The 13763-nt window shown below is 44.8% G+C and overlaps 1 protein-coding gene across 1 annotated transcript in view; it reads left to right on the top strand.

The window, feature by feature from the left end:
* Positions 1-13763, top strand: part of pnpla7b (patatin-like phospholipase domain containing 7b) — a 96746-nt gene that overhangs the window by 65848 nt on the left and 17135 nt on the right. Inside the window, exons 5-10 of the mRNA XM_079269821.1 lie at positions 6144-6220; positions 6948-7042; positions 7465-7605; positions 7802-7961; positions 8128-8208; positions 9408-9536. Of these exons, the coding sequence (XP_079125947.1) occupies positions 6144-6220; positions 6948-7042; positions 7465-7605; positions 7802-7961; positions 8128-8208; positions 9408-9536 (683 nt within the window). The remainder of the gene's footprint in view (positions 1-6143; positions 6221-6947; positions 7043-7464; positions 7606-7801; positions 7962-8127; positions 8209-9407; positions 9537-13763) is intronic.

Here is a 13763-nt window from a genome sequence, read left to right on the forward strand (position 1 = left end):
GGATGACTCGTTAATACAGGATGACTCATTCATACAGGAGGACTCATTCATACAGGAGGACTCATTAATACAGGATGACTCATTCATACAGGAGGACTCGTTAATACAGGAGGACTCATTCATACAGGATGACTCATTAATACAGGAGGACTCATTAATAAAGGATGACTCGTTAATACAGGATGACTCATTAATACAGGATGACTCGTTAATACAGGATGACTTGTTAATACAGGATGACTCGTTAATACAGGATGACTCATTCATACAGGAGGACTCATTCATACAGGAGGACTCATTAATACAGGATGACTCATTCATACAGGAGGACTCGTTAATACAGGAGGACTCATTCATACAGGAGGACTTGTTAATACAGGAGGACTCATTAATACAGGATGACTCATTAATACAGGAGGACTCGTGAATACAGGATGATTCGTTAACACAGGAGGACTCATTAATACAGGATTACTCGTTAATACAGGAGGACTCGTGAATACAGGATGACTCGTTCATACAGGATGACTCGTTAATACAGGATGACTCATTAATACAGGATGACTCATTCATACAGGATTATTCGTTAATACAGGAGGACTCATTAATAAAGGAGGACTCGTTAACACAGGAGGACTCATTAATACAGGATTACTCGTTAATGCAGGATGACTCATTAATACAGGATGACTCGTTAATACAGGACGACTCGTGAATACAGGATGACTGATTCATACAGGATGACTCGTTAATACAGGATGACTCGTTAATACAGGAGGACTCGTGAATACAGGATGACTCGTTCATACAGGATGACTCGTTAATACAGGATGACTCATTAATACAGGATGACTCATTCATACAGGAGGACTCGTTAATACAGGATGACTCGTTAATACAGGAGGACTCGTGAATACAGGATGACTCATTCATACAGGATGACTCGTTAATACAGGATGACTCGTTAATACAGGATGACTCGTTAATACAGGAGGACTCGTGAATACAGGATGACTCATTCATACAGGATGACTCGTTAATACAGGATGACTCGTTAATACAGGAGGACTCGTGAATACAGCATGACTCGTTCATACAGGATGACTCGTTAATACAGGATGACTCGTTAATACAGGATGACTCGTTCATACAGGAGGACTCGTTAATACAGGAGGACTCGTTCATACAGGATGACTCGTTAATACAGGATGACTCATTCATACAGGATGACTCGTTCATACAGGATGACTCGTTAATACAGGATGACTCGTTAATACAGGATGACTCGTTAATACAGGATGACTCATTCATACAGGATGACTCGTTAATACAGGATGACTCGTTCATACAGGATGACTCGTTAATACAGGATGACTCGTTCATACAGGATGACTCGTTAATACAGGATGACTCGTTCATACAGGATGCCTCGTTCATACAGGATGACTCGTTCATACAGGATGACTCGGTCATACAGGATGACTCGTTCATACAGGATGACTCGTTCATACAGGATGATTCGTTAATACAGGAGGACTCGTTAATAAAGGAGGACTCGTTAATACAGGATGACTCGTTAATACAGGATGACTCGTGAATACAGGATGACTCATTCATACAGGATGACTCGTTAATACAGGATGACTCGTTAATACAGGAGGACTCGTTAATAAAGGAGGACTCGTTAATACAGGATGACTCGTTAATACAGGAGGACTCGTGAATACAGGATGACTCATTCATACAGGATGACTCGTTAATACAGGATGACTCGTTAATACAGGAGGACTCGTGAATACAGGATGATTCGTTAATACAGGAGGACTCGTTAATACAGGATTACTCGTTAATACAGGATGACTCGTGAATACAGGATGATTCATTCATACAGGATGACTCGTTAATACAGGAGGACTCGTGAATACAGGCGGACTCGTGAATACAGGATGACTAGTTCATACAGGATGACTCGTTAATACAGGATGACTCGTTCATACAGGATGATTCGTTAATACAGGAGGACTCATTAATAAAGGAGGACTCATTAATACAGGATGTCTCATTAATACAGGATGACTCGTTAATACAGGAGGACTCGTGAATACAGGATGACTCATTCATACAGGATGACTCGTTAATACAGGAGGACTCGTGAATACAGGATGACTCATTCATACAGGATGACTCGTTAATACAGGATGACTCGTTAATACAGGATGACTCGTGAATACAGGATGACTCGTTCATACAGGATGACTCGTTAATACAGGATGACTCGTTAATACAGGATGACTCGTTAATACAGGAGGACTCGTTAATACAGGAGGACTCATTAATACAGGAGGACTCGTTCATACAGGAGGACTCGTTAATAAAGGAGGACTCGTTAATACAGGATGACTCGTTAATACAGGATGACTCGTTAATACAGGAGGACTCGTGAATACAGGATGACTCATTCATACAGGATGACTCGTTAATACAGGATGACTCGTTAATACAGGAGGACTCGTGAATACAGGATGACTGATTCATACAGGATGACTCGTTAATACAGGATGACTCGTTAATACAGGAGGACTCGTGAATACAGGATGACTCGTTCATACAGGATGACTCGTTAATACAGGATGACTCATTAATACAGGATGACTCATTCATACAGGAGGACTCGTTAATACAGGATGACTCGTTAATACAGGAGGACTCGTGAATACAGGATGACTCATTCATACAGGATGACTCGTTAATACAGGATGACTCGTTAATACAGGATGACTCGTTAATACAGGAGGACTCGTGAATACAGGATGACTCATTCATACAGGATGACTCGTTAATACAGGATGACTCGTTAATACAGGATGACTCGTTAATACAGGATGACTCATTCATACAGGAGGACTCATTCATACAGGAGGACTCATTAATACAGGATGACTCATTCATACAGGAGGACTCGTTAATACAGGAGGACTCATTCATACAGGAGGACTTGTTAATACAGGAGGACTCATTAATACAGGATGACTCATTAATACAGGAGGACTCGTGAATACAGGATGATTCGTTAACACAGGAGGACTCATTAATACAGGATTACTCGTTAATACAGGAGGACTCGTGAATACAGGATGACTCGTTCATACAGGATGACTCGTTAATCCAGGATGACTCATTAATACAGGATGACTCATTCATACAGGATTATTCGTTAATACAGGAGGACTCATTAATAAAGGAGGACTCGTTAACACAGGAGGACTCATTAATACAGGATTACTCGTTAATGCAGGATGACTCATTAATACAGGATGACTCGTTAATACAGGAGGACTCGTGAATACAGGATGACTGATTCATACAGGATGACTCGTTAATACAGGATGACTCGTTAATACAGGAGGACTCGTTAATACAGGATGACTCGTTCATACAGGATGACTCGTTAATACAGGATGACTCATTAATACAGGATGACTCATTCATACAGGAGGACTCGTTAATACAGGATGACTCGTTAATACAGGAGGACTCGTGAATACAGGATGACTCATTCATACAGGATGACTCGTTAATACAGGATGACTCGTTAATACAGGATGACTCGTTAATACAGGAGGACTCGTGAATACAGGATGACTCATTCATACAGGATGACTCGTTAATACAGGATGACTCGTTAATACAGGAGGACTCGTGAATACAGCATGACTCGTTCATACAGGATGACTCGTTAATACAGGATGACTCGTTAATACAGGATGACTCGTTCATACAGGAGGACTCGTTAATACAGGAGGACTCGTTCATACAGGATGACTCGTTAATACAGGATGACTCATTCATACAGGATGACTCGTTCATACAGGATGACTCGTTAATACAGGATGACTCGTTAATACAGGATGACTCATTCATACAGGATGACTCGTTAATACAGGATGACTCGTTCATACAGGATGACTCGTTAATACAGGATGACTCGTTCATACAGGATGACTCGTTAATACAGGATGACTCGTTCATACAGGGTGCCTCGTTCATACAGGATGACTCGTTCATACAGGATGACTCGGTCATACAGGATGACTCGTTCATACAGGATGACTCGTTCATACAGGATGATTCGTTAATACAGGAGGACTCGTTAATAAAGGAGGACTCGTTAATACAGGATGACTCGTTAATACAGGATGACTCGTGAATACAGGATGACTCATTCATACAGGATGACTCGTTAATACAGGATGACTCGTTAATACAGGAGGACTCGTTAATAAAGGAGGACTCGTTAATACAGGATGACTCGTTAATACAGGAGGACTCGTGAATACAGGATGACTCATTCATACAGGATGACTCGTTAATACAGGATGACTCGTTAATACAGGAGGACTCGTGAATACAGGATGATTCGTTAATACAGGAGGACTCGTTAATACAGGATTACTCGTTAATACAGGATGACTCGTGAATACAGGATGATTCATTCATACAGGATGACTCGTTAATACAGGAGGACTCGTGAATACAGGCGGACTCGTGAATACAGGATGACTAGTTCATACAGGATGACTCGTTAATACAGGATGACTCGTTCATACAGGATGATTCGTTAATACAGGAGGACTCATTAATAAAGGAGGACTCATTAATACAGGATGTCTCATTAATACAGGATGACTCGTTAATACAGGAGGACTCGTGAATACAGGATGACTCATTCATACAGGATGACTCGTTAATACAGGAGGACTCGTGAATACAGGATGACTCATTCATACAGGATGACTCGTTAATACAGGATGACTCGTTAATACAGGATGACTCGTGAATACAGGATGACTCGTTCATACAGGATGACTCGTTAATACAGGATGACTCGTTAATACAGGATGACTCGTTAATACAGGAGGACTCGTTAATACAGGAGGACTCATTAATACAGGAGGACTCGTTCATACAGGAGGACTCGTTAATAAAGGAGGACTCGTTAATACAGGATGACTCGTTAATACAGGATGACTCGTTAATACAGGAGGACTCGTGAATACAGGATGACTCATTCATACAGGATGACTCGTTAATACAGGATGACTCGTTAATACAGGAGGACTCGTGAATACAGGATGATTCGTTAATACAGGAGGACTCGTTAATACAGGATTACTCGTTAATACAGGATGACTCGTGAATACAGGATGATTCATTCATACAGGATGACTCGTTAATACAGGATGACTCGTTAATACAGGAGGACTCGTGAATACAGGAGGACTCGTGAATACAGGATGACTAGTTCATACAGGATGACTCGTTAATACAGGATGACTCGTTCATACAGGATGATTCGTTAATACAGGAGGACTCATTAATAAAGGAGGACTCATTAATACAGGATGTCTCATTAATACAGGATGACTCGTTAATACAGGAGGACTCGTGAATACAGGATGACTCATTCATACAGGATGACTCGTTAATACAGGAGGACTCGTGAATACAGGATGACTCATTCATACAGGATGACTCGTTAATACAGGATGACTCGTTAATACAGGATGACTCGTGAATACAGGATGACTCGTTCATACAGGATGACTCGTTAATACAGGATGACTCGTTAATACAGGATGACTCGTTAATACAGGAGGACTCGTTAATACAGGATGACTCGTTCATACAGGAGGACTCGTTAATACAGGAGGACTCGTTAATACAGGAGGACTCGTTAATACAGGACTCGTTCATACAGGATGACTCGTTAATACAGGATGACTCATTCATACAGGATGACTCGTTAATACAGGATGACTCGTTAATACAGGATGACTCATTCATACAGGATGACTCGTTCATACAGGATGACTCGTTCATACGGGATGACTCGTTCATACAGGATGACTCGTTAATACAGGATGACTCGTTCATACAGGATGACTCGTTCATACAGGATGACTCATTCATACAGGAGGACTCGTTAATACAGGATGACTCATTCATACAGGAGGACTCGTTCATACAGGATGACTCGTTCATACAGGATGACTCATTCATACAGGAGGACTCGTTCATACGGGATGACTCATTCATACAGGAGGGGGCAAATGGTTTTACAGGAGATGTATGGTGTGTTTCAGAGGAGGCTGGCGCTCCACACTATCGCTTTAGGAAGAGAGACAAGGTGATGTTCTACGGCCGGAAGATCATGAGAAAGGTCGGTGCCTCCTTCAGCATGCTCCTCAGTGTTGCTCCTTCTGCAGACGTTTGACACACTGTGCAGAGGGCCACGTCTATCATTCACGTTTCAGTCACAAAGATTAATACCTGGCAACCCATTTAAAACCCATAAGGTTGTTTAAAGCTACAGATGTAAAGCCAAGTTAAGTACTGTCACTGCAGTACATGAGGTAGATCATCTATAAAACCAGGCGGGTTCCTCTGCCTCCTCTTAATGTTCCTAATGGGGTCTGCAAGATTCCACTGAGGACCGGACCTTTTCATAAATGAGCTGTCTCACGTACTACTGTCAGGATATAGAAACAGCTTCAGCTAATGTGACAAAAAACTTCATTAAAGATGCAGATTTAACTTTTTTAGAATCCTCAAAGACCCCCAACTATCTGAATGAAAAGAAAAAGTTCTGTCCTCTGTTTCCGAGAGCTCATAATCACAGTTCATCATCTCAAATCTATGCAATATTGATGCAGGTGCCCAACAACACGTTTTGGAAGTGTGACTTTAGTCCACGACTCTGAGGTGATTCGTGTTCTTTTCTCTGCCAGGTCAATAGACTGTAGATATCCCTCTCTGCTGCTGATGTTTTCATTACATCTGAACTGATGCGTTGCTGGTATCTTTCTCTGTCGGACATGTTAGACGGACGGACAGAAAGAGGCAATTTACTACAAACATGACAAATCCCCGAACCTTTCCTGTTGCAGGTCCAGACGTTGTCCTCAGTCCCCGCCTCCGCTTCAAACTCAGCTTCCCGTCAGAGAGTGAGGAAGAGGACCAAAGTCCTGTCGATAGCTCGCAAGTGAGTCTCTCTTTCAGCATCTGGTGTAGTCAGACAGTTCATTCTTCAACTTAGGAACAGTTGTTTGATAAAATATTATATTATTTTGTCAAAGAAGAACAGGGACAAATACATCATCCCCAGTCTCCACTAAATATTGGATACTTTTTCAACAATATACAACATTTAAACCCTTGTTAATTAACCTGAGCCGTCATTCAGAATGTCCTTTCAAAACAGAAATAAAGCAGCATAAATATACTGATGAGAAAGATGTGTAATATATATGCACAGAGGTGTTGTGTTTTAGAAAAGAGGTAAGTTTCATCTTAAATGATAGAAACTCGGTTTAGAGAGCTGCAACTCCAAGTAATACATTTTTGCCAGTATGAAGAATAACTTTGTCACGTGTGTGTGTGTGTGTGTGTGTGTGTGTGTTTAAGGATCCTGCGCATCCGGAGGGAGCCCCCCACCCTGCAGCGCAAAGAGCCTCCCCCCTGCCTGCTGGAGGCTGACCTGACTGAGTTTGATGTGAAGAACTCCCATCTGCCCTCTGAGGTGCTGTACATGCTGAAAAATGTCAGGTCAGTAAAATGTGTGATGCTTCATTTCCATCTTCCACATGAACAAGAGCACAGTTTCTATGCAGTCCCATTGTGACATATAGACGTAATATAGATATGATGCAGTTAAACTAGAATTTCCATAGTGTGACATATTGTGGTTATTATCATTAGAGGTAACAGAACTACTTTGTATGTGCATGTGTGTTGTCACCAGGGTGCTCGGACACTTCGAGAAGCCTCTTTTCCTGGAGCTGTGTCGTCACATGGTGCTGATCCCGCTGCATCAGGGAGAGCCGCTCTTCCGACCGGGTGACAGCGACGACAGCATTTACGTGGTTCAAGATGGCCGCCTGGAGCTGTGCATCCATGAGAGTGTAAGACCAGAGGGTGGACCACAACACCTACTGCTTCACAGAGTGGTTCACACCCGCGATCGATTAGAACTTGTGTTCTGTGTTGGTTAGTCACCAGTGAGGAGAATGTCCACGTGTTGCTGTGACTACGCCCTCATGTTGAGACATGACTGTTGTCTTTCTGCAGGACGGTACAGACGCTGTGGTGAAGGAAGTTCTACCAGGAGACAGTGTTCATAGTCTGCTCAGTATCCTGGACATCATCACCGTACGTCTTCATCCTCATATGTAATAGGCCTCTACTTTAGAACAGATCATCAACAAATATAGTGTACGATTAGATCAACTCTAGTTGGGTCAGTACGTAGAGCGAGCTGAGTGCTCTGCCTGATGGACATTTCTAGTTCATGGTACGAGTTCCGTTTTTGGCCGTAACTCAAAATTCATATGCTAAATTCATACCAATGTCTAATAGGATAAAATGATGAAGTGATAACATACGTGGATGTAAATTGCAGCCTCACTGGTTGGTGGAGGAACACAACTGAGAGGCTGTGATTCTAGTCACACTGAGTTTAACGGTGACTTTAATTTAGGACACATTCTCTATCTTATCATATTGTGTTTCAATCATTCAGTACTGCCCTTTTGATTCACGATTTCATTCATGTTCGCATTTTGTATATCTTAACGTTCAATTTAATTCTGTTTTGTGAGGATTTGTATGACTCACAGCATCCTTCACATCTTCACACACTGTACTGTCTGTACTGTCTGTACTGTCTGTACTGTCTGTACTGTCTGTACTCTGTACTATCTGTACTGTCTGTACTGTCTGTACTGTCTGTACTGTCTGTACTGTCTGTACTCTGTACTGTCTGTACTGTCTGTACTGTCTGTACTGTCTGTACTGTCTGTACTGTCGGTACTGTCTGTACTGTCTGTACTCTGTACTGTCTGTACTGTCTGTACTGTCTGTACTCTGTACTATCTGTACTGTCTGTACTGTCTGTACTGTCTGTACTCTGTACTGTCTGTACTGTCTGTACTATCTGTACTGTCTGTACTCTGTACTATCTGTACTATCTGTACTGTCTGTACTGTCTGTACTGTCTGTACTATCTGTACTATCTGTACTGTCTGTACTGTCTGTACTCTGTACTATCTGTACTATCTGTACTGTCTGTACTGTCTGTACTGTCTGTACTCTGTACTGTCTGTACTCTGTACTATCTGTACTGCCTGTACTATCTGTACGGTCTGTACTGTCTGTACTGTCTGTACTGTCTGTACTGTCTGTACTGTCTGTACTGTCTGTACTGTCTGTACTGTCTGTACTGTGTACTGTCTGTACTGTCTGTACTCTGTACTGTCTGTACTGTCTGTACTCTGTACTGTCTGTACTCTGTACTCTGTACTGTCTGTACTGTCTGTACTGTCTGTACTATCTGTACTATCTGTACTCAGGGATATCCTGCACCTTACAAAACTGTGTCTGCACGAGCTGCAGTTCCCTCCACTATCCTGCGTCTTCCAGCTGCAGCCTTTCAGTCGGTCTTTGAGAAATATCCTGAAACTCTGGTCCGTGTCATCCAGGTAAAGTGTTCACTGACAATGACAGACATACAGCCCCTTCACATAGGACTCGTCATACCTGGGGGTCTTTAGTCATTGGTAATAGTTGAGGAGGTCGTCTGTGATCTTAATCCGGTGCAAATCTGCCATGTCTGGAATTTGTCAAGTAAGCACGGGTGATAATATCAGTCCTGTGTGAACTGGTGTTTTGGTGATTTGGGGTCGTTTTTTGTTTTCGTGCCTTTTTTCTGGCTCTTCCCTGGTCGGGAAGTTTGGAGGCTGCGTTCACAGCATGGAGACCCATTCACAGCAGAGCAAGACATCTTTTTGAGTATTCTACAAACATAAATACATAATAAATCATATTTATAGCATTAAATCTAAATATCATATAGTGTCATATTTTTGATAAAAGTGGATGTTTCGCAGAGCTTGGACACGAAGCCAGGGGAACATGTTCGTAAAGTCAAGTGAAATACAGAACTCACATCCCGTGCTAATGCGGGGGATGGTCCCCTGGTAATACTGGTCCCATGGTAATACTGGTCCCCTGGTAATACTGGTCCCATGGTAATACTGGTCCCCTGGTAACACTGGTCCCCTGGTAATACTGGTCCCCTGGTAATACTGGTCCCATGGTAATACTGGTCCCCTGGTAATACTGGTCCCCTGGTAATACTGGTCCCATGGTAATACTGGTTCCAGGTAACGCTGGTCCCCTGGTAACGCTGGTTCCATGGTGATGCTGGTTCCATGGTAACGCTGGTTCCATGGTAACGCTGGTCCCCTGGTAACGCTGGTTCCCTGGTAACGCTGGTTCCATGGTAACGCTGGTTCCATGGTGACGCTGGTTCCATGGTAACACTGGTTCCATGGTAACGCTGGTTCCATGGTAACGCTGGTTCCATGGTAATACTGGTTCCATGGTAATACTGGTCCCCTGGTAACGCTGGTCCCCTGGTAACGCTGGTTCCATGGTAACGCTGGTTCCATGGTAATACTGGTCCCATGGTAATACTGGTCCCCTGGTAACGCTGGTCCCCTGGTAACGCTGGTTCCATGGTAACGCTGGTTCCATGGTAATGCTGGTCCCCTGGTAATGCTGGTTCCATGGTAACGCTGGTTCCATGGTAACGCTGGTTCCATGGTAACGCTGGTTCCATGCTAACGCTGGTTCCATGCTAACGCTGGTCCCATGGTAATACTGGTCCCATGGTAATACTGGTTCCATGGTAATACTGGTCCCCTGGCAACGCTGGTTCCATGGTAATGCTGGTTCCATGGTAATACTGGTCCCATGGTAATACTGGTCCCATGGTAATACTGGTTCCATGGTAATACTGGTTCCATGGTAATACTGGTCCCCTGGTAACGCTGGTCCCCTGGTAACGCTGGTTCCATGGTAACGCTGGTTCCATGGTAACGCTGGTTCCATGGTAACACTGGTCCCCTGGTAATACTGGTCCCCTGGTAATACTGGTCCCCTGGTAATACTGGTCCCCTGGTAATACTGGTCCCATGGTAATACTGGTTCCATGGTAATACTGGTCCCCTGGTAATACTGGTCCCCTGGTAATACTGGTCCCATGGTAATACTGGTTCCATGGTAATACTGGTTCCATGGTAACACTGGTCCCCTGGTAACGCTGGTCCCCTGGTAACGCCGGTTCCATGGTAACGCCGGTTCCATGGTAACGCCGGTTCCATGGTAATGCTGGTCCCCTGGTAACGCTGGTTCCATGGTAACGCTGGTTCCATGGTAATACTGGTTCCATGGTAACGCTGGTCCCCTGGTAATGCTGGTTCCATGGTAACGCTGGTTCCATGGTAACACTGTCCCCTGGTAATACCGGTCCCATGGTAATACTGGTGCCATGGTAATACTGGTCCCATGGTAATACTGGTCCCATGGTAATACTGGTCCCCTGGTAATACTGGTCCCATGGTAATACTGGTCCCCTGGTAATACTGGTCCCCTGGTAATACTGGTCCCACGGTAATACTGGTTCCACGGTAATACTGGTTCCACGGTAATGCTGGTTCCACGGTAATGCTGGTTCCACGGTAACGCTGGTTCCACGGTAACACTGGTTCCACGGTAATACTGGTCCCCTGGTAACGCTGGTCCCCTGGTAATGCTGGTTCCATGGTAACGGTGGTTCCATGGTAACGCTGGTTCCCTGGTAACGCTGGTTCCATGGTAACGCTGGTCCCCTGCTAATGCTGGTTCCATGGTAACACTGGTTCCATGGTAACGCTGGTTCCATGGTAACGCTGGTTCCATGGTAATGCTGGTTCCATGGTAACGCTGGTTCCATGGTAACACTGGTCCCCTGGTAACGCTGGTCCCCTGGTAACGCTGGTTCCATTGTAATGCTGGTTCCATGGTAATACTGGTCCCCTGGTAATGCTGGTCCCCTGGTAGCGCTGGTCCCATGGTAACGCTGGTCCCCTGGTAACGCTGGTCCCCTGGTAACGCTGGTCCCCTGGTAACACTGGGTCCCTGGTAACACTGGTTCCAGGTAACGCTGGTCCCCTGGTAACGCTGGTTCCATGGTAACACTGGTTCCATGGTGATGCTGGTTCCATGGTAACGCTGGTTCCATGGTAACGCTGGTTCCATGGTAATACTGGTTCCATGGTAATACTGGTCCCCTGGTAACGCTGGTTCCATGGTAACGCTGGTTCCATAGTAACACTGGTTCCATGGTAATACTGGTTCCATGGTAATACTGGTCCCCTGGTAATGCTGGTCCCCTGGTAACGCTGGTTCCATGGTAACGCTGGTTCCATGGTAACACTGGTTCCATGGTAATACTGGTCCCTGGTAACGCTGGTTCCATGGTAACACTGGTCCCCTGGTAATGCTGGTTCCATGGTAACACTGGCTCCATGGTAACGCTGGTTCCATGGTAACGCTGGTTCCATGGTAACGCTGGTTCTATGGTAACGCTGGTTCCATGGTAATGCTGGTCCCATGGTAATACTGGTCCCATGGTAATACTGGTCCCATGGTAATACTGGTTCCATGGTAATGCTGGTCCCCTGGTAACGCTGGTTCCATGGTAATGCTGGTTCCATGGTAACACTGGTCCCATGGTAATACTGGTCCCCTGGTAATACTGGTCCCATGGTAATACTGGTCCCCTGGTAATACTGGCCCCTGGTAATACTGGTCCCATGGTGATACTGGTCCCCTGGTAATACTGGTCCCCTGGTAATACTGGTCCCATGGTAATACTGGTTCCATGGTAATACTGGTTCCATGGTAATGCTGGTCCCCTGGTAACACTGGTCCCCTGGTAACGCTGGTCCCCTGGTAACGCTGGTCCCCTGGTAACACTGGTTCCCTGGTAACGCTGGTTCCATGGTAACGCTGGTTCCATGGTGATGCTGGTTCCATGGTAACGCTGGTTCCATGGTAACGCTGGTTCCATGGTAACGCTGGTTCCATGGTAATACTGGTTCCATGGTAATACTGGTCCCCTGGTAACGCTGGTACCATGGTAATGCTTGTTCCATGGTAACACTGCTTCCATGGTAATACTGGTTCCATGGTAATACTGGTCCCCTGGTAATGCTGGTCCCCTGGTAACGCTGGTTCTATGGTAACACTGGTTCCATGGTAATACTGGTTCCATGGTAATACTGGTTCCCTGGTAATGCTGGTCCCGTGGTAACGCTGGTTCCATGGTAACGCTGGTTCCATGGTAATACTGGTTCCATGGTAATACTGGTCCCCTGGTAACGCTGGTTCCATGGTAACACTGGTCCCCTGGTAACGCTGGTTCCATGGTAACGCTGGTTCCATGGTAACACTGGTTCCATGGTAACGCTGGTTCCATGGTAACGCTGGTTCCATGGTAACGCTGGTCCCCTGGTAACGCTGGTCCCCTGGTAACGCTGGTCCCCTGGTAACGCTGGTCCCCTGGTAACGCTGGTTCCATGGTAATACTGGTCCCATGGTAATACTGGTCCCATGGTAATACTGGTTCCATGGTAATACTGGTCCCATGGTAATACTGGTTCCATGGTAATACTGGTCCCATGGTAATACTGGTTCCATGGTAATACTGGTTCCATAGTAATGCTGGTTCCATGGTAATGCTGGTTCCATGGTAATGCTGGTCCCGTGCGAATAGGGCTTTTGATTCTTTGAGTGAGCTACCATCTTAAGCCCTATCGGCATGGGACGAGTACTACCAGGGGACCTCGTGTGATTTAGAAATCACCCCACACGTCGGTGTT

This window comes from Melanostigma gelatinosum, assembly GCF_949748355.1.
Source record: "Melanostigma gelatinosum genome assembly, chromosome: 6".
Classification (NCBI taxonomy): domain Eukaryota; kingdom Metazoa; phylum Chordata; class Actinopteri; order Perciformes; family Zoarcidae; genus Melanostigma; species Melanostigma gelatinosum.